Source organism: Motacilla alba, chromosome 2 (genome assembly GCF_015832195.1).
Source record: "Motacilla alba alba isolate MOTALB_02 chromosome 2, Motacilla_alba_V1.0_pri, whole genome shotgun sequence".
Classification (NCBI taxonomy): domain Eukaryota; kingdom Metazoa; phylum Chordata; class Aves; order Passeriformes; family Motacillidae; genus Motacilla; species Motacilla alba.
Window position 1 is genome coordinate 2,175,029 of NC_052017.1, and position 25,380 is coordinate 2,200,408.

Genomic DNA, 25,380 nt, shown 5'->3' on the forward strand with positions numbered 1-25,380 from the left:
CCCGATCCCGGGCACAGCAGAACGGATGCAATTCCCGATCCCGGGAGCGGACTGCAATTCCCAGCGTCCCCGCGCATCCCGGCCCCGCGGTGACATCAGCGCTGCCCGGCCGGGACTGGCTGGGCAGCGGCCGCGGCCGAATGTGAGCTCGGCTCTCTGCCGTCCCCGCCGGGGCCTCTCCGCCGCCCGATCCCGATCCCGCCCCGGGGCGGCCCCCGAGCGCTCCGGGAGGGTCCGTGCCCCGCTCGGCCGAGGTGACATCGCGGGGACAGGGCGGGCTCGGGGGCGCGCTTCGGCCGGCGGGGCCGTTCCCCGAGCCCGCCGCTTTCCCGGGGCTTTCCCGCCGCTTTTCGCCTTGTCCCGCGGCTCCGGGAGGGTGGAGGAGACGCTTTGCCAGAGCCTGGCAACAGAGCGCGTGTGGTGACCGCGGGGTGAGCGGGCCGAGGGCACGGAGCGGCGGGGACGGGCTCGGCTCCGGCTGCTCCCGGGACCCCGCGGCTGCGCGGCTTGGTCTCGGCGCGAGTTGGCTCTGGATGCGGGATGAGGTTTCTGCGCCTCCCGGAGGGATAACTCGGGGTGTCCGGAGGGATAACTCGGGGTGTCCGGAGGGATAACTCGGGGTGTCCGGAGGGATGCTCGGGCTGCCCGGACAATAACAAGCTCCGGGTGTCCGGAGGGATAACTTGGGGTGTCCAGAGGGATGCTGGAAGGTTAATTCAGGGTGTCCAGAAGGATGCTCGGGCTGCATGTGGAATACCAAGCTCGGGGTGTCCAGAGGGGACAACAAACTGTGGGTGTCCGGAGGGATAACTTGGGGTGCTTGGAGGGATAACTTGGGCTGTCCAGAGGATAACTTGGGGTGTCCGGGGGGATGCTCAGGCTGCCCGAAGGATAACTCGGGGTGTCCGGAGGGATGCTCGGGCTGCCCGGACAATAACAAGCTCCGGGTGTCCGGGGGGATAACTTGGGGTGTCTGGAGGGTTGCTCGGGCTGCCCAAAGGTTAATTCAGGGTGTCCAGAAGGATGCTCGGGGTGTCCGGAGGGGACAACAAACTGCGGGTGTCCGGAGGGATAACTTGGGGTGCCTGGATGGATGCTCGGTATGCCTGGAGGGGATAACTTGGGGTGCTTGGAGGGATGCTTGGGCTGCCCAGAGGATAACTTGGGGTGTCTGGGGGGGATAACTAACTCGGGGTGTCCAGAGGGATAACTTGGGGTGTCCGGAGGGATGCTCAGGCTGCCCGAAGGATAACTCGGAGTGTCTGGAGGGATGCTCAGGGTGTCCAGAGGGATGCTTGGGCTGCCCGAAGGTTAATTCGGGGTGTCCAGAAGGATGCTGGGGCTGCCCGGGGAATAACAAGCTCGGGGTATCCGGAGGGATAACTTGGGGTGCCTGGATGGATGCTCGGTATGCCTGGAGGGGATAACTTGGGGTGTCTGAAGGGATGCTTGGGCTGCCCAGAGGATAACTCGGGGTGTCTGGGAGGGGATAACAAACTCAGAATATCCGGAGGGGATAACTCGGGGTGTCCAGAGGGATGCTCGGGCTGCCCAGAGGATAACTCGGGGTGTCTGGGGGGGATAACTAACTCGGGGTGTCTGGAGGGATAACTTGGGGTGCCTGGATGGATGCTTGGGAAACACCGGAGGGATAATTTGAGGTGCCCAGAGGATAATTTGGCATGTCTGGAGGGGATAACAAACTCGGGCTGCCCAAAGGATAATTCGGGGTGTCTGGGGGAAATAACTAACTTGGGGTGTCTGGAGGGATAACTTTGGGTGCCCAAAGAATAATTCAGGGTGTCTGGAGAGGATAACAAACTCGGGGTGTCCAGAGGGATGCTCGGGCTGCCCAGGGGATAGTTTGGGGTGCCTGGAGGGGATAACGAACTCAGGATGTCCGGAGGGATGCTGGTGGTTTGAACAGCAGGAAAGCCCCCCAGGACAGTGATTTCTGCGCTGTAATGTTGGTTGAGGTTGTTGTAGTTTAAGGAAAAGTGTGGTGAGTTGCTTGCCTGGTAGTGTTGGGTGGTTTCTCATGCTTTCAGGTGGTTCATTGATACCAGTGCCTGGAAAAACCCAGGTTTCTCCCAAGTATCTCGTGGTGCTGAGCACAAGTCTCCTCTTTTGGAGGCTTTAAAAGTCTTTCTCAAAGTGAATAGGAAATCTGGGAGTTTTGCTGTCATCTCTCCCCTGACATGTGTAGTAACTTCCCAACCAGGTAATTAAAACATTAAAAACTTGTCTGTTTCTCTTCTGTTTCTCTTTAGAAACAGTTTAGGTGTTTGAAGGGATGTTGTGTTCCAATCTGTAATCCTGAGGATGCCTAATTAGTGCTTTAATTTCACAAAGTGAGGAGGAAGTCAAGTGGGAAAGTGGCTTTATATCTAATTTGAATATAAAATGAAGACACAAACTTTAATATAAAACATTTAGTGTGTCCTGATCCCTGTTCAACTGATAAAAAAGTTCTTTTTCCACGTGTTACACCAGTTTGTAACTTCAATAAGTGTGGGTTTTCCCTGTTCAGCAATGGATAATTCCAGCATTTTTGTGTGCTTTAAGATATATTTGGAAAGGGTTTGATCTAGTGGAATTGAAACTGTACTGGATAGGTCAGAAAGAATTGGGAGAAATGTTTTGCGGCTCCAGCTGGAATTTTATATTCCTGAGCAAATAGGTTTGTTTTAGTACCAATAATCCTGTTTTACAACACAGGGCATCATCTACAAATCAGGCACTTGTAGTGCCTTTGGATTATTTCACTTTAAAGTGAGTGGAAGACCAGTAAAATCTCATTACCTGTTTGTTTAATATTCCCTCGTGTTTCCTGGGACTACCAGGAGATGATGGAGTGTGACATGTGACAGGAATTGTGAGTGAAGGTGAATTACATTCCCCTTTATTTGCATGGAGCCTGCATTAAAAAAAAAAAGTGAAACTTCAGATTAAAACACTTAGAAATAGTGGGACTGCAGTGTTCAGAGTGCTTGTGGCTCTGGACAACAATCAGGAGTGTGTAGAACTGTAAGATCTATCAGTAAAAACAATATTAGTAACTTCCTGAAATAGTTTAAAAGAATGGCTGAGCAGGGCTTTGTTTCTAAACCATCTGCTGGCAAATTATTATTATTTTTTTTAAATAAAGCAAGAATCTCAGTTAGTGGAGAGGTTATGAATTAGAAGCTTTAATAGGAATGCTGCAGAAATGTTCTGTGTGTTTGGGTGAGGGGTTTTTGGCTCAGGAAGAGGCACCTGACAAAGATCTCACTGCCTTCTTTCAAGGAGGGAATTGAGGAGCTGGTTGGAACCTCTTATCCCCAAAACCTTTCTGCCACGTAGCTTTGTAAAGCAGATAGGACTAAATATAAAAGAAGTAATAATAATAAAAAAAAAGTGTTAGAGAGAAATGTGGCTCTTCAAACTTGGCACCTGATTCTGGAGCTTGTAATGGGGTTGGAAGTTCTCAGGCCTTCCCCATTCCCTCCCTGAAATCCCCTTTTTATTTACCACGAGTGCAAGAAGCATCTATCTGTGGCAGCCACAGCCAGGGAGCACAGAAAATCCATTTTTCTGAAGGAGGCTGGAGCACAGGGGCAGCACCCAGAGCAGGTTTTGAGCACCTGTGTAAATTTTAAACTTCACTTTTGCGTGGGTTGTGAATTGCAAATGCAGCACCTGCAACAGTTTGGGATTTCCCATGATTTCAGGTAGTTCCTGTTTTAGAGAGATCCATGGATTGTTGTTTGGGCTTCAGGATATCCCCGAGTGCTTTGTGAAATCCCTTCTGGAGCTGCAGTTGGATGGGTTGTGGCACAGAGGTAATGATTAACCAGGTCAGGGATGTGTATGGTGAGGGGTGCCTTGACAGAAAAACAGCTGATGAAAGGCTGGTGTGGTGAGATCCCATTTCTGGGAGCAAAATCCAGGCTGGACACCAGATCAGCCAAATCCTTGGTGCTGCAGGATGGGGGGATCAGCCACAGTGGGATGCGGAGTCTTTGCTTCTTTTTTGCCAGGGTCGGGATTAAATGTGTGAGATGGTGTTTCTTGTTGGGACTCAGATGTTTATCAGCTCTTATCCATGTCACACTCTCACAAACCCTGAGCACTGCAGCACTGCACTCTAACAAACTCAAAATGGAGCCCCATCTCTCTCTGCAAGGCCTTTGAAGGATCAACTGCCCAATTCAGAAATGACACTGAAATTATTTTCACTTTTAACCCAATAACCAACCACCTGTGCCCTGTAATGGGGACTTTTTTATCCAATTACACAAAACCACCCAAACCCATGGAGAAGAAGGACCAGGCTCCACCCTAAACACTCCATCTTGCTTTCTATCTGTTACTGTATTCTAAACCCTTAAACTCTGCGTTTCCCACCCTGTGATATCACACACTTCTATCCAAACTACACCCCCACAATCCCAGCTCTGTCATTCCATTTTGGAAGCTTCTCCACAGCCTCAGGTCAATGCAGTGTTCTCCTGGGGGTCAGTGCCTGGCAGCACAGACAGTCTGAAATTCCCAGCAGCCAGGGTTCCAACAGTCTGGCATCATCTCCTGCCTTTAGGACAGGAGCAGCTCCTTTGTCAGGTCTGCAGAATTTATCATAATGTGACTGCTGTAAAATTTATCCTAATTTACCTTAATCATAAAAGCACTGCCACAAAGCTTTGACTGAGTGAGGTTCAGTGAAAATGAAGGCTTAGGTTTGTGCAGGGTGTTGATTCTCTCACCTGGGCCATTGCTGTGTCCTGAGAAGTGTCACACGTGTGGCAGGGGACATCCACAGCTGGACAGTCCCTTGTAATGGGGAGGTTGTGCTGTAACAGGTCACAGTGGAAGGATTTTGGAATCAGAGCATTCCATCTGGACTGCTCTGGGGAACGGGGAATTGTTCAGGTTGGAAAGGACCTCTCAGGTCACAGAGTCCAGCCCTGTCCCCACGTGTCACGTTCAGACACCTTTTGAGCGCTGGTGATGATTCCTCCAGTGGTGGATTGTGCCACTTCCCTGCCATCCTGCTCCAATGCCTGACTCCGATAATTCACTTGAGAGGAATTGTGGAAAGAATTTGAGCTGGGACCTCAGAGTTGTCTTTGATGGTACAGTTTATTTTCTTATCTTCCACACGGGCAGGAAGGATGAGCTCGGCTCACATCTTCACTGCATGGCTCAGAAGGTCACAAGATCTTTTAAGGAGTTATTGACCAACAAAACACTGCCACTAAGATATTTATGCCAAGGATATTTATGGACCAATAAAACATTGCCAATAGGATAATTATGCCAAGGGTATTTATGTTTTCAATTTAATCTATAAATATTTTGTCTAATGGACCCATGCTCCAGTGTTAAGATTTCTTAGCTAATGATGTTATAACACACAGACTTACAGTATTGTATTATAAACTCCTTGTTTACTTCTGTAACTACTTTTATTTTTTTCTAAACCTAAAACTTAAAACTCTAAACTTCCTCTACTTAGCTTAACATGTCTCTGCTTTAAACTCTAAATCCACATCCTTGCTTCTGTCACCTAAGTTTGGGAGCCTTTTCCAAGGTCTCAGATCAAATCCTGGGTTTAATTCTAAGCTTTGGCTTCCAGGCCCAAAGTTCTGAGAGTTCCCTGCATTTCAGATTCATGAATTTGAGTTAAAAACATAAATACCCTTGTTGGCAGCGTTTCATTAGTCAATAACTCCTTCAAAAGTTTGGTAGCTAAGAGTCTTGTAGCCTTCTAAACCATGCAGTAAAGGTGTAAACCAAACTCACCCTTCCCATCTATGCAAAAGATAAGAGAAATAAACCACATCATCAAAACCAGTTCAAAAGCCCCATCTCAAATTCTGCAGGAATTGAAAAAAACAAAACTTCCACAGGCACTGAAGGGTTTGATTTGCAGCTTTGGCAGAAGCTTGGGTTGATGTTAAAATACAATACACAGATATGAAGTAGAAAAATCATGAACTTGTGTTTCTGTAGCTGTAAGTAGGAATGTGCTTTAAATAAGTGAGAAATTGTACTGATAAGATGGTGAAGGGTTTATAATGCAGGGGTGGGGTTGTTTGGCGTGAGCTAAGAGTTTAGAAGTTGTAATAGAAATATATTTATGCCTGTGAGACAAAAGCCCATTGGACAAAAGTATCCACAGGGCAGGAGAAGTAAAGGTGACAGGTTAGAAAAGCAAAATAAACCCTGTGACAACTGTCTGTTGGGTTAGAAAGTTCTGTTTTGTCTTGTAACAAAGAAATTATGACTACTCTGAGCTATGGCCACTGCTTGCTCCTCTAAAACCTCACAGCCTCTGAGACTGATGTTTATCTGAGCCATAAATCATTCTTGGCCCAAAAATAGTTCCATCCCTTCATTAAAAGCAACAACAATGATAAAATTCCTTCCAAAATTCCCCACGGGTGAATTATCACCCCTTCCCTGGCAGGATGGACTTCCCCACCTGGCCTCAGGATAGGGATGGATGGACTGGGGGAGCAAGTGAGGGGGAGCTAGAAATGAGTTTTTGTGTATAAATACAGCTTTGACAGACCTGGTAACTGCTTTTTGGGGTTTTTTTTTTATTGCTTTTGATCAGGAGCAGTTGGTCCTTGGGAGCTTTGATTCCTGCCTGCACGCGATGCTGCGCGCTCCAGAGCAGAGAACCTGGGTACTGATGACAAGGACGTGGTCCAAGTGCCACCCCTGGGCAGTGCCAGCCACAGGTGAGCCCAAAGCTGAGTCTTTGCAGGGCAGCAGAAATAAAAAACTTGTGCGAGGGGGTTTGTTTTGCAGTGAATAACCACATGACACAAAAACCTCAGCACCTGGAGGGAATGTTACACCCCAGATGGAGCAGCTTTCCCTGGCTGTGGGAGAGTCATGGAAATCCAGCAGGTCCTCCCAAGCTCTTCTTGTCTTTGTCAGGCTCACCACAAAGTCCTGAAGAACAACTGCTGGAAATTTCCATGGACCCAAAAAAAAACCCAAAAAAGACCCCCAAAAATCTTTGTTGGTATGAAATATGAGTATTTAGATGCTTGTGTTAAAACAAAACAAACAAATGGCCTGTGAATATTCTTAATTGTAATTTGGCAGCAGAACCCGTGTATTGAACAAACACCTCATAAATTTATTAATTTGATTTATTTATTATTTTTTATTATTATTGTAATTTTATTTATTTATTCACACACACACCTTAAAATGTATTTTATTTACCTTTATTCCCCCCCCACACATTCCTTATTCCTCCTCCTTAAAAGCTGCTTTCTTAAGGTGATTTTGACCCAGCTAAGAGGGGTCTGGCAGTCTTGGGTCCTTTTCCTCTGAGAAAGAAAAAGTTTCTTGATTCTTTGACTGCTGAAAAGGAACCTTTCCTTTTGCTGCTGTGACAAATCTTTTTGCTGAAGTGAGTTCAGGATTTAGAGGGAAGTCTTCAGTAATCTGCTATTTTTATAGTTTTATCCCTGATATTAAGAGGTCTGAATAACTGACCTATTTACCTATTTTCTCCCCTATTTTTTTTTTTTTTGTATTATTTTTGCCTGTTTACTTCTGCTGGTTCATTTCATGGGAAACCCAAAAAAGGAATTTAGAGATTTCTGGGGTTTTTTAATTTTTTTACTTTATTTTTTTACCCAATGGTTCCAGAGAATCCCTAGCAGTGCACCCTGAATGAATCAGGCAGTCCCACTGTGCTACAGATTAAGATATCCATAGGTGGGAATTATTAAAAATCTTAAAGAAAGCCCTGAAACAGTGTTTTTTGTGCTTGTTTTATCCTGCCAAAAAACAAAACCCAAGGAATAAACAGGAAATACTTCCCCTGCCAAGAAAAGAGAGCAGAATACCCTCAGTGTGGATGTGATAATGCTGCAGTGCTGTTGTTTACTGGTGTTATCAGGGATGTTCTTGCAGTGCTCTGGGGCAGGGAGGCCCTGCAGCTTTAGGATAACTGGCTGTAAAAAGGCTTTTGGCTAATTTTAAGGTTTTTTTGGAAAATCAAGAGCTCTGTCAGGTGGGACATTGTGTCAGTGAAAGCAGTTTCTTCTGATTGTACAGTGGAGCAATATTTAGCTGTGGTTCCGTTATTTTTCAGCTTATAAAATAGCTTCTCAGAGAACTCTGAATCTGATGTGAGCCAGAAGCTCTTCTTACCTCTAAAGAGGAGGAAATCCTTCCTGAAGGGTGGTGAGACCCTGGAGCAGATTCCCAGAGCAGCTGTGGCTGCCCCTGGATCCCTGGAAGTGCCCAAGGCCAGGTTGGAGCAGCCTGGGATGGTGGAAGTTGCAGGTCCATTCCCAACCCAGATCTTTCTGTTTCAGTCCCCCAAATGTTCCTAACTCTGGCATAATTTAGGATTCTCCATGAAAATTCCTAAAACTCCTTCCAGGTTGCCCAAGGGGTCTCCCATGCTCTGCCAGCAGCTCCTGGCATCTTGGAATGACAGTCACAAGTCTTGAACTGCTTCCAGGGCTTTGGACAACTCTGGGAGCAAAACCCTTCCAGTGATGAGGAGTAACATGGGAGTCTCTGTCAATTCTTTTGCTTTTCTGCCAGGGTTGGGATTAAATGTGTGAAATGGAATTTCTTGTTGGACTCAGATGTTTATCAGTTCTTATCCATGTCACACTCTCACAAACCCTGAGTCCTGCAGCACTGCACTCTGACAAACTCAAAATGGAGCCCCATCTCTCTCTCTGCAAGGCCTTTGAAGGATCAACTGCCCAATTCAGAAATGACACTGAAATTATTCTCACTTTTAACCCAATAACCAAACACCCATGGCCACAATGGGGACTTTTTATCCAATTACACAAAACCACCCAAACCCATGGAGAAGAAGGGGAAGAAGAAGAATGAAAAAGGTGAAGGTAGGTGGTGAAGGTCATGGTGAAGATGTTGGTGAAGGTCAAGGTGAAGGAGAAGGAGGACCAACCTCCACCTTAAACCCTTCATCTTGCATTATCTCTATTACTGTATTCTAAACCCTTAAACTCTGAGTTTCCCACCCTGTGATGTCACACACTTCTATCCAAACTCCACCCCCACAATCCCAGTTCTGTCATTCCATTTTGGAAGCTTCTCCACGGCCTCAGGTCAGTGCAGTGTTCTCCTGGGGGTCAGTGCCTGGCAGCACAGACAGTCTGAAATTCCCAGCAGCCAGGGTTCCTGCTGTGGGATCCTGGCAGAGAGAGGATTTTCACAAGGTGCAGGTCTCTGTTTCCACCTGCCCCTCTCAGAGAAGCCTCTGTGTGGAAAACAGCTCAGACACATCTTCCACTGATCTTGCAGATCACAGAAGCCCAGAATGGTTTGGGTTGGAAGGGACCTTAAAATCATCTCATTCCACCCCCTGCCGGGGCAGGGACACCTCCCACTATCCCAGGGTGCTCCAGCCTGGCCTTGGGCACTGCCAGGGATGTGCCAGCCACAGCTGCTCTGGGAATCTGTGCCAGGGCCTCCCCATCCTGACAGGAACAACTTTCTCTCAGTGTCTGATCTAAATCTCTCCTTTTTTTCTTGTCACAGGTACCACAACAATATCACTGTCTAATAGCTTCGATGCTATTTAATTTCATGTATATTTATACCTGAAATATTAACATTTTGCTGATGAAGTTGTGTTCATGTATTTCCCCTCAAAATTTGGAAGAGAATTTAAGTACAAAGAACTGCTTGAGACTTTTGGAAATAGTGAATGGTTTTGGTTAATATTTTTTTTTTGCCTGTTCCTTCACTGTTTGAATGAGAAAAAAAAACAAAACCAGGAGACCTGTCTGGGTTTTAGATGTGGTTTTTTATTGTTGATTTTGAGGGTAATTTATTGAGACCAGTGGCTTTCTCAGGATTTGCAGGGGAATAAACTAAAAGCCCTACTGAAGACTCTGGGAGTTATAATTTCATTTCCCCTTTTATTTTTTTAAGGCAGCATTTAATTAATTGATTTTTAACTTTGATATTTGGAGTGATTCCATCCCTTTTTAATTTTTTTTTGTTTTCCTGCAATTTTTTATTGGTTTCTATGTAAACCCAGAGGAGGATTAGTGTTTGCCTGGGGGCAAGGACAGGCTCCAGTGTTCTGGAAGCACTGAGTTTTATCTAGGGTACACGGAGTCCCTCTTCTCCTGGGCTTCAGACACATTGTCCCGCACAACTCCCATCAGCAGTGATGAATGGCTCTGAAAATAAAACACAAATCCATTTGTTACAGACCCTATTTTTAATCTGTGCACAAGTATTTTATTCTCTGGCCGAGGAGCAGGAGTTTCTCTCTGTCTGCTGCTTCTTGGTAGCCCGGACAGGACCAGGGGCTGTGGGTTTGCTGCTCAGTTCTTGTGGGGTTTCGGCCTGTTAAATAAATAAATACTGTCAGACTGTTCATATGTTCATGATGTTTATGTGGAATTTTTACAGGGTGTTTTTGTGGCCTCTGTGGGATCCTAGTGCCTCCGATTCTGTTATTTAATCGGGATTGGTTTGGGTGTGCAAAATCAGTTTGTAGCAAGTGATAAACTCTCAGTGTAAACTTTTTATTTATTTATTTATTTAAAAACATTCACTGCAGGGTTTTTCTGCCCTGCTCTTGGTAGGAACGCACCAGACCAGAGAAATGTTTCTGTCCAACCTGTTCAGAAAATCCCCAGGAAGGGAGATCTGTAGGTCTGGGACAGCTTTCAGTAGGCCAAGGATTAATAGCAAATTAAATTCAGAGAATTCCAGCTTGGAAGAGGCCTCAAATATCATCTGCTCCATTTCTGCCATAAATAACCTCAGAACAAATAATTTATTTGTAATATTCCTTTCTGCAGTAGTACTGGGTTACTTTTCCTTACCCCCATTTTGCTCTGTGAAGTTCCCAGATTCCCCTCCTTTCTTCACTGGAATATTTTGGTTTTTTGGGGTGTGACAGGGATGATGGCTCTTGTTTTCCAGAGGGGATGTGTTCCCAGATTCCCCTCCCTTCTTCACTGGAGTATTTTGGATTTTTGGGGTGTGACAGGGATGATGGCTCTTGTTTTCCACAGGGGATGTGTTCCCAGATTCCCCTCCCTTCTTCACTGGAGTATTTTGGTTTTTTGGGGTGTGACAGGGATGATGGCTCTTGTTTTCCACAGGGGATGTGTTCCCAGATTCCCCTCCCTTCTTCACTGGAGTATTTTGGATTTTTGGGGTGTGACAGGGATGATGGCTCTTGTTTTCCAGAGGGGATGTGTTTGCCTGGCCCGGGTGCATTCCCAGTCTCACAGAGCAGGAGGGTCTGAGCTGTGAAGGTGCCACACCAACACCTAAAATGTGAAACCTGTGGAGAATTCCTATTACTGTGCAGTAAGTCAACTCTGATATTTGCATATTTATTTTTGGAAGACACATTTGGGTTAATTTAAGGCAAAGGAGGGAACATGGTTTAGACTTGCTCCTTTTTGTCGTGGCTACGTTGCGCAGTGCTGAAAAATGAATTTATTTTAGGAAACAAAAGCAAAGCTTTGCTTTGCTGCCTTTCCTGCTCACTAGATGAACTTCTAAAATTAAAAACCCTTTTTTTTTTTCTCTGTTCCGTGCAGGTGAATAGCAGGAGGCAAACCATGGACACCCAGTTGTTCTCCCCATTCCTGGGAGCAGTCCCCAGTCCCCCCACGCCCCCAGAGCCCTCCCAGCTGTGCAGGGACTGGCTGGGATGTGCTGAGGATTTTGGATCCCAAACTGCCTTCCAGGAGTGCCCAAAAAAGAGGTATCAGCATCCCTGCTGTGGCCTGGGGGCTTCTGGGACACTGGGATTCTTGTGTTACAGAGCAAATTCTGGATGTTTTTGGGAGCGTTTCAGGCATCTCTGGAAACTCAGATTTTTTTTTTTTTTTTTGCTCTGTGGTGGTTATGATTGAGGTTGTGAAAAAAAGGTGTGGGGGGTTTTCTTTTTTCCATCCTAAAGCCAAGTGATGGTGACAGGATATTGCCTTTTTTTGGAGGGAATTGGGTGATAGAGACTGGCACAGCAGCTTTGGATGGGAAAATGCTCTTTTAATGAACATTTCTGATACCTCACTGCATTTTTTTTGCATCATTTGCTTAATAAGAAATACAAAATCTGAGGTGGGAAAATACTGGAATCTACTGGCTCACAAGGTGCTGAAAGGTAACAGTTAAAGACGATAATAGATTGCAAAAAAACCCTAATTTTTTTGCTGGTTTTCAGTGGGAAGTGTCAGAGTGATGTTTATTTTTGAATAAAAGATCACCCAGCTTTGGTGTCAGCTGTGACAGTTAATTTTAATCAAGGAGTGGCAACTTGCTAATTAAAATATACAAAGTATTTTGTATAAATAAAATACATAGATAAAATATATAAAGTATTTTCTTAAAGCAGCCTTTGGATTTTTGCAAGGTAGCTTTAAAAAACAAAGTTATGGAATTCGAGTTGATCCGTGTCTGCACCCATTCTGAGCCTGTGGATATTCAAAACTCCTTGAGGCCTCCCTTAAAAAAAAAAAACAAAAAAAAGAAAAAACTTTGCTGTTTGACCAAGACACAGAAAAAATCTGGTTATCAAATATCAGTTCTGCATTCACAAAAACGTTTTCAAGAGTATTTGCACTTCTGAGCATCCTAAATTAAATCCAGGTTCCTTAGAGAGGATCTGAGCAGTCCTGGGGTAAACCAGGGACTGAGGTAGAGGTGAAACTGGTGAGGTCTGAAAAGCCAGCAGGGTGTGATTGTCTCCGAGATTAAAATGTGATTTTTTTTAATCAGTTTGTCCCAGTTTTGTGGTCTCTGTTAATCAGCAAAGTCAGTGAGGAATTATGTGGCAGCCAAGGGGGTTTGGGTAAGGTGGGACCAGGAAATCTCAGAGATCTTCAGGGACCCTGAAAGGATTCCAGGTGGGAAAGGAAGTTTATTGGAAAAAAATAACGAGGATGGAGGGAAGGAGAGCTTTGTAATTAACTTGTGAGGAAGAGTCAGGAGTCGTTCCAAACAACTCCATAAAAATCTGATCTTGCTCCTGAAGTAAAAAGTTGGGTTTGTTTAAAAATTGTTGGAAACCTTGGGTGCTTACTTAGTAAAAATTTAGTAAAAATTTAGTAAAAATTTAGTAAAAATTTAGTAAAAATTTAGTAAAAATTTAGTAAAAATTTAGTAAAAATTTAGTAAAAATTTAGTAAAAATTTAGTAAAAATTTAGTAAAAATTTAGTAAAAATTTGACCTGTCCAGAAGGGGATTAAAAAGTGGCTCAACTTAAGCATATATAACTTCCATATAAATTAGTTTTTTTGAGATTAACCTAATAGGTTTTGAATAATTTAGCAGTAGGTGAATTAGAGTGCTCCAGACTTGGAGAATATTGATCCTATTAACGCTCTAAACAAGACAGTCAAGGTTTGAAGGAATGTCCATAAAATAATTTTTTTTTCCTTGGAAAGAGAGGAAAATTTTTGCTGCTGGGAAGGTCTCTGGTGAAACAAGAAGGAAAATAATTCTACTTCACTTGGGCTATAAAATTCCCAAATGCAGGAAGGGATTTCTGTAGAGGGATGCTGAGGATACATTAAATTCAGAACAACTAAAAAATGCTGCCAAAATAAAGGTTTGATCTTTTTGTCTGTTTTGTTTAGGAGAAAACTTTAAATGAGTTTTACTTACTTATAACTTTTAGTTTGGTCTTTTTTTGTTTTTTTTTGTTCAGGGCACCAATAAATCTTTCTTACTCTGGCAATGGCCCTGATGTGTTTGGGTTGGTGTCGAGCATTTTAGAGGAGCCAAACAAGCCAGAGCCAGCTACAGACTGGTGAGTTTGTTCTCAGGGTCCTTAAAATTTCTGTGCTGGTTTTCATGCCCATTGTCACACAGATATGATGCACATTTTTAATTATTTCAGAATTGAGTGATGACAGCCTTTTAAAATGTGGAAGTGTCTTTGCTTCATTTGCTGGTAAAGAAAACAATACTGAACTGTTAAAATTGCAATTTTTTAAAAAGTTTTCCATCAGCTTTACAGCATTTGAGTAGGAAAAAAAAAAAAATAATTAATTTTAACCAGTAGGGAGTCGACTGAATGCAGTGGAATCTGAGACATTTAATAAATCCAAATAAACTCTGCATTTCTGAACACGCAGAATAAACAGAGTGGGTGATGAGATTTCACAGAGCACTTGCTCAGCTGCAGTGGGAATATTCCTCCTGTTTTTGAGGAGAGCTGTGCATGGCTGGTCAGTGATGTAACACGTGATGTGTGAGTTGTTTTAAGGCAGGAAAAGTTTTAGATCCTGACGGGAGGTTGGTTTAACTCTGTTCCAGGAATTCTCTATCAAGATTGTTCCCCCCTGTGTGGCCACCTGATCTGGGCAGCAACGGGGAGTTCCCAGGGCTGCCAGCTCAGCACTGGGTCCAAAGCAAGGATTTTCCCAACCTGCTGGGCTCCAGCTGCCATCAGGAACCCCTGCAGGAGCCTCCTGAGGTGGAGATGCTGCACAGAGGTTTGGGGGACCTTCAGCTCCTCGAGTCTTGGCTCTCTCCCCGTGCTCATCCCAGCAATTCCCCGAGGAACCCTGACAATTCCTCCTTGCACAGCAGCACCACAGCTCCCCAGGAAGGGTTTTCCTTCCCAGATGGGGGCTGGAACCAGCATTTGTGCACTTATGACCACGGGAGGTTAAATGGAGGTTATGAAAAATGCGGGTCCAGTTTTAGCCCTTTTTCTCCTCGGAGCAGGATGAAAGAAAGCCCCAGCACCCAGAAGGAGTTTTGGAAAAGAGGAAAACCTCTGAAAAATGATGCTCCAGGACAAATGAAGTATTCCTCTGATCTTTCCAATCAGCCTGGTGATAACTCTTGGGATAAAGTACCCCAGGACCTGTTCTCTAAGAGATATGAGAACTTCCCAGCTGCTCACAAGCTGCAGTCACCTGTCCATCCATCCCTTCATTTTCTCAATCCACCCCCTAAGGAAAATACATTTTCTGGAGGAACAGGCAGGAAACCCCAGGAAAGCCACGTGCAAAATGGCCATTGTGGCTTTACTTTGGGTGATGCTTTTAATAATAATAATAATAATGAGTGTAAAGTGAATATGGGCCCTAAGGAAAGCTCTCCTCAAGCAGCTGAATATGATTTATCTGTGCAAAACGGGAATTACTCCTCATACCAGGGGTGTGCATGGCTGGATGGGAACACTCTGGCAGCTGCTGCATCTGAAATTCCATATGGAAAACAAATGGCAACGAGCCCCCAGTCCTCATCAGGGGTTTCCACCATGTCTGGGGGCTCTCCCACCCACCAGCCCTTCACCCAGCCCTCCTACTACTCCCAGCTCCTTCCCACCCTCCCTCCCAGGAAAGATGGGAGGTTACAGACATCAAATGGAGTTTCCAGCCACTTGGGGGTTCCTCATTTCATCTCAGAGAGCCGGAAGCAGATGAGACCCGTTGGAAGGTCCCAGGAGGATCCTGGGGTGAGCAAGGACGGGCGGCGCCGCAAATTCCCCGTTTGTTTTTCACCCGACTGGCTCGTGCAGCAGAAGGCTGCAGGTGAAGACCCCGCTGAGAAATACCACAGGTTCCCAAAGAGGCAGAGCCAGGAAAGAGGCAGTAAAGATGACAGAAGAGGCAGAAGGAATTGGATCCCTCATTTGGGAGCTGCGGCACCAAACCGCCAGCCCTCGCACCACGTGTTTCCGAAAAAGCACGAGCAGAGCGGTGGCAGCTTGTCAGATTTCATCAATCCTTCTCTGCTTCCTTCCTTCCCATTCACGTCTGATCTTAAACCAAATCCCAGCTTCCCTCCATTTAATCACCAACTGTTTCCATCAGCAAACACTTTCAATTTCCCTCCGCCGCCGTTTCCGTTCTCGGACCTCGTTGATCTTTTTCACGGCGACGACTTCACCCCCTTGAGTCCCTTCAGGAGTGAGCTGTTCCCTGGGGAAATCCCTGCCCCCTGCTTTGCCTTTCCAGCCCCATTTAACAAGTTCAGGCCTCCCAGGAGCCGCAGTGGCCCCGCTAACGAGCTCCACGTCCGGCTGGAGGAGTGCTACGAGCAGTGGAGAGCTTTGGAGAAGGAGAGGAAGAAGGTAAAACACAGCTGGTGATGATTCCTGATAAAGACTTGGCTGGTTTTAAGAGAGAAAGTTTTATGGTGTTTTTTCTTTGGTTTGTTGGGGTTTTTGGTCTGTTGTTTTTTGTTGTTTTGGAGGTTTTTTTGGTTTGGTTTTTATTGTCTGTGATACAGTCACAGCTTTCTCTTCTTCTGTTTATTTTTCCCCTCATTGTAGTAAATCTCTGGCTGTAGTAAGAAAGAAAATGAAGTAACTAATCCTGGGCACCCTCTGTGTGTCTGTACAGAAAACCTACAATATTTTTCTTGTTCCCAAAGGGAGTTTCAGTTTATGCTCTTCTCATTATGGTCACTTTCCTGCTTCGGTCTCGCTCCCAGAACTGTTGGCAGGGGAAGGATCACGCTGATAATGAGGGTATTGCACTTGGGAATGAAAACTCTGTGCTCCAAAGAAGCAGGAAGAGCTTTCCCAAGAGGAGTCAAATCTCTGAATTCCATGCCAGGGCTCAGAAAATAAATGGTCCATAATCCCTGGTTCTAGTTATATGCTGGGTGCTTGGCTACTCCCACATGTGAGAAGCCTCCTGGTCACTGGATAAAGGTGTCTGAGCAAAGCAGACCTGGAAAACGCTTTTTTCTTTCCATCATCAGCTGTGGGGCCTTGCTAAAGGACTTTTGGAATTGTGAATGGAGGTGCCTGTGTTGTTCTCTCTTGGATGCCTTTGAACAAGACTCCTCTCTGCCTGTCTGGCCTTCCAGGAATGCTCTGGAAGTCAGCAGGGGATGGTTCTTGCTGCAGTGTTTGTCTCCTGTTCTCAGGCAGGATTTGGGACAATTAAGTAGTTCGCAAAGACTAACTCATGGTTTTTGTCTCCTGCTTTTTATTTCATCTTGGAAGGAGGGTTGTTTATCCCATACTTATTAATCAAAGGGGCTTAATTGACCCCTTGCTCTGGTCCATTCCAGTTTTATCCCGGTGATCTGCTCTGGGTTTCTCAGGGTGGTTTGTGGTTACAGAATAGAAACTGTTCTCAGTCCTCCAAGCCACAGCCTGGCTGCCATTCCTGCAGGCAAACCATGATCCTCAGGAGGGGATGACTGCAAGGAGAGAGAAACTCCCCCTGGGATTTCATTTAATTCTCTCTACCTTGTCTAATCACTCAGCCCTTTCAGCTCTCTGAGACCTGTTCCTTGCAGCTGATTTGGGGTCACAGCTTGCCTGTCTCCTTTCATAAACCCCACTTTGCCAGGGATTTCCCATTTAAAGCATTTCTACAAGTTAGGAGTTGTCTGCAATATTAAATGTGCATGTAGTTTAGTTAATTGCTTATTAACTGTGATTCTTAATTACCTGGTGTCATTCTATGAATCCATGACCTTTTCTCCATCCATTTTTTTTTTTTCCTGAATGCCTTTCAGGCTCTTCAGATGATGAATACAGGTGGAGTCAGCTCTTGCAATCCATGTTAGGCCAGGGCAGGGACTAAATAATGTGGAAGTAAAGCAAAAAGAGAAGGACTTCATCACATACTTCCAGTACAAATATGCACAGTGTGGACTTAGCCGTGCTTTGAACTGCAGTGCAGCACCTGACCCCTCTCTCCTACATCCTTGGTACCCTGGAGAAGGAATGAGATGAGGAATCTACTGCTAGCTGTGTCTTTTTTACTCAAGTGTCGGAATTCCCTGGCCAAAAATAGGTTTGGTGCTGTTTAGTCCCTGTCTGTGTTAGACTCTGGCTAAGCCACTCTTTCTCAGTGGAAGTTTGGCTGTTGTGTTAAAGATTTTCTCTGTTAAAGAAAAATATCTTCTGGGTTAAAGAGCTGGTATAAGTTTATGTTGAATGTGGTTTTATCCTGATGCCCTTGAGATGTGATTTGTGCTGCTGCTGTCACCTAGTTCTTTTTTAACATAATCATAATATGTGACATTGGAGAGAAGCAGTGAGAGGTGTTGAACTCTGAGGGAGAGCTGAATTAGAGAAATATTCCTGCAAGGAAGCTGGAGAGGGACTTCTGACAAGGGCATGTAGTGATAGGTCAAGGGGAATGACTTCAAACCAAAAGAGGGCAGGGTTAGATTAAATTTGGGAAGAAATTTTTGCCATGAGGATGGGGAGGCCCTGGCACAGGCTGCCCAGAGAAGCTGTGGCTGCCCCTGGATCCCTGGAAGTGCCCAAGGCCAGGTTGGGCTTGGAGCAGCCTGGGATAGTGGAAGTTGCAGGTCCTTTCCCAACCCAAATCATTCTGTGGTAAATCCATGTACAGGGAGTTTGGGATTAAACCAGCAGTGGTTTAGCTTTTTCCTCGTGGAAAAAGGAAGGAATTCTTCCCTGTGAGGGTGGGCAGGCCCTGGCACAGGGTACCCAAAGATGCTGTGGCTGCCCCTGGATCCCTGGAAGTGCCCAAGGCTAGGCTGGACAGGGCTTGGAGCAGCCTGGGATAGTGGAAGGTGTTCATGGCAGAGGGTGGAATAAAATGAGCTGTAAGGTCCCTTCCAACCCAAACCACTCTGGGATCCTGTGATTTTTTATGACTGTTTTTCTGTCAATGCCCTCAGAAGTCGATTGGGCGCTCGCTCCTAATCCGCTCGAAAATTCCAAACAGCGCCAAAACCGGATTGAGGACACCGCGCTCACTTCAAGCCACCACCCTGACAAATTCTTTCCCTTTCAGGCTGAGGCTGACCTTGCAAGACACTTCCCAGGGCAGCACATGCCCAGCTCCAGCCCCAGCCCCGTGCCGCGGCTCCCCTGCGCGTCCGTCCCGCGTGGATCGCCTGCTCGCCGACCAGGCCCGCGAGCGCGCCCGGGTAGGCCTGCAGGGGCTGCGGTTCTCCTGGGATTCCTTTCTTTATTCATCATTTCTTTGTTTATTCATTCCAACTCGGTGGGTCTGGTGGTTTTGTCCTGGTTCTCTTTGGCTGATAGTTGGGACTGGTGGTTGAGCTCGCTGATCGGCGGAGCTCCGCGCCAGGGTTTGGTTGAGGTGTTGGGGCGTGGGTTGGGCTCTGTGGTCTGTAAGGTCTCTTCCAACCCAGTGATTCTGTGAGTTCTATGAACTGAAAGGGTGAGCTTTGAGGTGGTTTTTTGGATGGAGTGGTACGTTGAGAAAACAGGCTTTTAAACTGATGAAAATAGTTGTCTTTTAAACTGTGAGAACAGTCTTTTAAATTGAAGCTAGCCAGAAGTTAGCTTCTTGGAGTTATTGATAGAGAGGGAAGTCTGGGTTGGAGGAGTGTCCTGATTTTTGATTGCTTTATTGATTTTCTTTAGGTGATGAAGTAATCTCTATGAGTCAGGAGTCATTTTGTGGATGATGAGTACAGGACTGTTTGTGGGTGTGATGTGATTTTTTTGTAATTGTTCTACTAAATTTTCAAGGGTGCTTAGGTTTTTCTTTGATAAAGGTTATTGATTAATTAAAATAGAGTTATTGCTTTTCTGTGATAGCTTTAGAAGGGTGGATTTTGACATGGTCTCTGTTAGAGGTCTGCTTCTAGTTTTGCTCCCCACTGGGACAGTACATCTTTCTTTTATATGGTGAGAGGTTTCTGTATAATGAAGGGATGTGCTGTTGCTGTTTGATCTTTGTGAGGGTATTTACTAAATTTGGGAGGGGGGGGGATTGTGGGAAATAGTAAAAATAAGAAGACTTTCAGAAATCTGTGAAAGCAGCCCTCAGAAACAGAAAGAGCAGGGAACTTAGAGCAGCTGCAAAGTCTGAAAGTAGAAAAGTTACAGAAGTACAGCAAGCAAGGCCATGAAACAACAGCTTGAGTTTTCTGCCAGGTGCTCGCACTGATAGGAAGAATGGAGAGGCTTTGTGGTGCTCCCCTGCACAGGAACATCTCCAGGACCTTGGAGCTGCACCTGGAAGCCGTTCAGGTGACCCAGGCACGTCGGAAGGATGAGCTTGGGAATGCTGCAAACCCCCAGAGTCACGGGGGGCCACGCTGCAGCAACGAGAAAGGTAATGCTGCCCATTCCTGCAGCCCTCAGAGCTTTTCCAGGGGTTTAATTGTGAGTATGTTCTGCTTAAAAATGTAAATTTTCAATACCCAGCAATTCTTGTCCCTTCAGCAAGGAAGTTTGCACATACACTCTTGTTACTTTTTAAGACTTTAAATTATTTTGAGTTCTATTGGGTTTTTGTTTTCCTGTTACAATTTTAAAAAAAGTTGCTATATTTTTCTTCTTGACTAGAGGACAACTGTAGAAACTCCTCAGTGACCATTATATAACCATAAGTGGTTGTCCTAAAAGCAAAAATGTGCTGGTTTTAAGCAGGTAGAACTATTTCCTGGTATGGGTAAACTTTCTTTTCTCTTCAGCTTATAAAATAATTTAAAAATTGCCAGTGTTGTGCAGAACAATTGCCTTCCTTACCTAAATCACAAACCAACCAGGAATGACATTCCACATTTCCCAAATTCTGTTGAAGGAAAGCCAGAATAACCTGTAGCATCAGTAAATGTGGCAATTCATGGTTTGGGGTTAAAAATCATATTATTTTTCTTCAGAAAATACCTGTGTCAGAGCACAAGAGGAATTCACTCCCTCGTGCTGGGACTGACTTTTAAAATAACTCCTAAAACTTTCATGTGACTTTAACTCCAAGTGCGAGTCAGGAGTAGTAGGAGGAAGGTTCTTGGCCAGGCAGGAGAAGTAGGACCCAGTGGTTAAGTGGATGATTATGGTTAGATTTAATGCCAATACAGCATCTCAATATTGCCAACCCTATAAATAACAGCTCTGTCATCTGTTACAATGAGTTATGGCATCACCAGGTCCTGGTCCCTCCTGTTAAGTCACAGGTTTTGGTGAGACCCCCTCCCCTCCTGAATTCCCAGAGAAGTGCAGGAGCAGCTTGGCCCCCTTAGTCCCAGATTTCATCAACATTTCTGTCTGAAAGGTTGCAGTATCGGCAGTTTTGGCTGGAAATGTGCAGGTTTGCAATCCCCGGCCTTGCAGGATTTGCAGTTGCAAACAAATCCCCTGTGGAGCTGCTTTAAGATTTCATTTCTGTGCTTGAGCAGATCTTTGTGCTTTCACTCACCCATCCAAAAATCAGTGTTCCCTCCATCCTGCAAAATCAAAAAAACCACCTGCAGCCTCAGCAGACCAGTTTGCCCAGTATCCACCAGCATTTTGGAGCCTTTTGCAGCATTTTGGACCCTTTTTGCACTGACAATTCATGTGAGATGTTGCAGCTGTTGTTACCAGTGCAGCTCAGCTGCTCCTGGAGCACGGTTTGCTCGGGGCTGTGAGCTGAACAAATTTATGCAATTAAAGAAAAAAAATTAATAATGTGTTGGAGTTCTGGATGCTGGGAGTTTTAGACTTCCTGACACATTGCTGACACACTCTGACTCCCAAGAGAACACTGCATTGACCTGAGGCCGTGGAGAAGCTTCCAAAATGGAATGACAGAACTGGGATTGTGGGGGTGGAGTTTGGATAGAAGTGTGTGATATCACAGGGTGGGAAACTCAGAGTTTAAGGGTTTAGAATACAGTAAAGCAAGATGGAGGTTTTAGGGTGGAGGCTGCTCCTTCCTCTCCTTCCTCTCCTTCCTCTCCTTCCTCTCCTTCCTCTCCTTCCTCTCCTTCCTCTCCTTCCTCTCCTTCCTCTCCTTCCTCTCCTTCCTCTCCTTCCTCTCCTTCCTCTCCTTCCTCTCCTTCCTCTCCTTCCTCTCCTTCCTCTCCTTCCTCTCCTTCCTCTCCTTCCTCTCCTTCCTCTCCTTCCTCTCCTTCCTCTCCTTCCTCTCCTTCCTCTCCTTCCTCTCCTTCCTCTCCTTCCTCTCCTTCCTCTCCTTCCTCTCCTTCCTCTCCTTCCTCTCCTTCCTCTCCTTCCTCTCCTTCCTCTCCTTCCTCTCCTTCCTCTCCTTCCTCTCCTTCCTCTCCTTCCTCTCCTTCCTCTCCTTCCTCTCCTTCCTCTCCTTCCTCTCCTTCCTCTCCTTCCTCTCCTTCCTCTCCTTCCTCTCCTTCCTCTCCTTCCTCTCCTTCCTCTCCTTCCTCTCCTTCCTCTCCTTCCTCTCCTTCCTCTCCTTCCTCTCCTTCCTCTCCTTCCTTCCTTCCTCTCCTTCCTTCCTTCCTCTCCTTCCTTCTCCATGGGTTTGGGTGGTTTTGTGTAACTGGACAGAAAAGTCTGCATTGCGGACTTTGAGTGATTAGTCATTGTGTTAAAAGTGAAAATAATTTAAGAGTCGTTTCTTAATTAGATAGTTTAACCCTAAAAGACCTTGTAACAAGAGATGGTTTGCCATTTTATGCTTTGTTGGTGACATACTGCAGAACTCACTGCTGTGAGACTGCAACATAGATAAGAAAAAATAAACATCTAAGTCTAAACGCGAACTATCATCTCAAGTGCCTTCAATCCAGACCTCAGCTGAGGCAGAAAGAGAAACCAAAACCTGGCACAATAGCATTTCCAGGCTTGTCCCCTGATGAGTTTTTCCTGTTGTTGCAGGTGTGCTGGCCCTGGCAGCTGCCCTGCAAGCCCTGGCGGGTGCCACGCGCAGAGCTCGCACCGCGCTCTGGTGCGCGCTGCAGGTGACTCTGCCCAGATCCCCTCCGGCTGGACCTGGAAGCCAACGCTTTCTCCTGGAAGAGCTTTGCTCCTCAAGCACAAGCAGCCAGGAAAAAAGCAGCCTGGAGCAGGAAAGCAGAGGAAGTGGAAAAGCTGAGGAAGCGAGGAAGATTTTGGAATAATCGGCGATAACGAACGGAACGCCGAGGATGGGGAGGGAAGGGCTCAGGTCCTGCCCAGCACCGCCAGAGGTGGATGTCACAGGATGTCAGGAGGGGGTTAATTAAAAAAAAAAGGGTTAATTAAGGTGCCTGGTCAGTGCTGCAGGTGCGGTACTGTGATTCTGGTGTGGAGAGACACAGCTTGTGCTGGTGTTGATGCAGTTTTAGTATCGCAGGTGTCGAGAAATTTTAATGTTCAGAGGAGCTCAGCAAGAGTTGAGCTTTCCTCCTGTGCTTACCCAGAGCTCTGAGCCCAGCCAGGACCTGAGCAAACAGAGTCTGGTACAACTTAATTATCTTTTTTTTTTTTTTTTTTTTTTTTTTTTGGCTAATGAGACACTTTAGGATATTTAAAGGTACTCAATAGTCATTCAGGGTTTGTTTTATTTTTATTTTTTGCACCGTGTGTAGTTCTTTCCAGAGCCAAAGTGATCACTGAGTAGTTTGCACCCCATCACTGTGTCAGGAGCAATCCACGCTGCTGTTGTGGTGGTGTTTTTTGGGACAGGTTATCTCTGCTGGACAGGAATAATCAGTGTTCAGTGCTGGTTTTGAGAGAGTTTTGTGCTGCCAGTTCAGTTTCCAGCAAAACCAGTGTGAGCTGAGCTTTTCCATAGCTTTGCCCACTTTGGTTTTTCCACTAAAAAAGTGGATTTTTGTAGCTTTGCAGTGTGAACTGCGTGGAAGTGCTCCTTAGCAGGTGTTAGAAAACTTGCTCAGGATTAGAAATTAGATTTATTGGTTCCTCAGTGGGTTTAAAACCAGTAACACTATAACATAGTATGCACTTACCTTAAAAAAAACTATTATTTGTTATTAATCTATGTTCATGGTACTATAATTTTTTTTCAGACACATTCCATATTTATTTGAATGTCTTCATTGAATGTTTATTTTAAAAACCTATTTTAGTAATATGAAGTTAAATATTTTGCCAAATCTTCCAAATAATCAGATTTAATGATTTACTCAGGAACTCTGTACATTATTATATAAATATACACGTGGTATATAGGGGGTTTTTTTGGGAAAGGGGTGTTTGCAAAATACTTACACAAAGCTAATTATGTACTAGGTTACCAAAGCTCTTTCACTGATTATTTTTTTTGGTGTGGAAGGTTTAATATATTTAATTGCTGTTAATTAGTCTCCGTTGTGTGGCTTAGACAATCAGCGTGTGGTTGTTCAGGGTGAAAAACTAGTAAAGAATAATTCAAGCTGTGATCTTAGGGCATTTAGGAATATTTTAATGCTTTAACAACTGTCTTACTGTTCCACAGTCTCCTAACATGTACTAATAATTAAGGTTCTTGAGTATCAGGATCTTAATGAAGAGCTTTGGAGAGCAGTTCTTGGCTTAAAAGTGAATTAAGTTGAGGATATAAGCAAAATTTGAAGGACAAAAAATGAAGGTTTTTGTGTCATGTGGTGTTCAGTGTCAAAATTGACATTTTTGTGGGTAATTATAGAACTGTTCACATATATATTTGTACTTGCAAAATTGTTCCAAATGCAGTTGTGTAGTTGTGGGTCTGTGGATGTTTCTAGAGCAGATTTCGTCTCAGTATCATCCTTAGCTCTGTTGAGGCTTGGAGATTTGTAGCTAAAATTTACCCAGGCCTCACTGTAATCCACTGGGTGAAGTTGAAAAACAAAAGTAGATCGAAATCAGATAATTAGTATAGCAAAATTATGGTTTTTTCCCCTAAAGAAAGTGAATTCCGCTTAAAAGATTATTTCAAGCCTTAGCCTAAAAAACAGGTCCCAGAGTTACTGTAGCGTGTTTTCTCTCTGTGTACGTGGAATTTATTTGCACAAACTAATTCAAGAAGCTTCAATCTGCGTTTGTGAAACTGATTGTGCTCCACAGCTTGAAAGTGGAGTTTGCAGGATTTCAGTTCCTGGGGGATTTGGGGGTTTAATTGCCCAAATTAAAATTAATTTTCCATTGCTGTGCTGACAGGAAATCAGAATTTCAGAGTCTGAATCTTGGGTTTTTTTCTGTTTACACAACCAGGGTTGTTTTGTAGTGGTGAATGTTATAATTGGTTCTTATTGTACTGCTGTGTGTTAATTAATGATCTTAATTAGCTCATAGTTAATGTGCCTTTAACAATCTCATTTTTCCAGAGTGTTAAAAAGCTGGGTGGTTCACTCCTGGTTCCAATTTCAGTTTAAAAAAAGACATTTTAAAGGGTTACACGTGACTGCAATCAACTGATACTGTTAATTATGTTAATTGCACTCAGGAGCTGCTGCAGGTTGGGTTCCTTAGGGAGCTCTGTGGCTCTGGAATGTCCCCCTGGATCATGTGCCCAGGTCAGCTGCTCCTGCTCGTGCCCTGCAAATGCTCCTCTTTCACTTGGCCTCACTCACTTTTCTTCACAAAACCTCCAGCTCTTCAAGCAAAAACGAGGTTTTATTTACAAAAAATAAGTTTTAATAATTTTTAAGTGCCCTTTTCTTTAAATGGGTTGGTTATGAACAGCATCATACCTAGAAAGAGTTTTGTCTTCAGTTCCTAATTTCAGAATGCCTCATTTCTGTTGTTTTATTACAAAACCTTCTGCATTTTAAGG

At 44.8% G+C, this 25,380-nt stretch overlaps 1 protein-coding gene across 1 annotated transcript; it reads left to right on the plus strand.

The window, feature by feature from the left end:
- Positions 1-25,380, plus strand: LOC119697859. The gene is given in 10 exon segments (XM_038129201.1): positions 1-431; positions 6,599-6,725; positions 11,209-11,331; positions 11,568-11,734; positions 13,683-13,784; positions 14,294-16,064; positions 18,724-18,798; positions 18,800-18,859; positions 19,839-20,019; positions 22,521-25,380. Coding segments are annotated over 7 exon segments (2,577 nt in total). The 5' UTR covers positions 1-431; positions 6,599-6,725; positions 11,209-11,331; positions 11,568-11,588; the 3' UTR covers positions 22,763-25,380.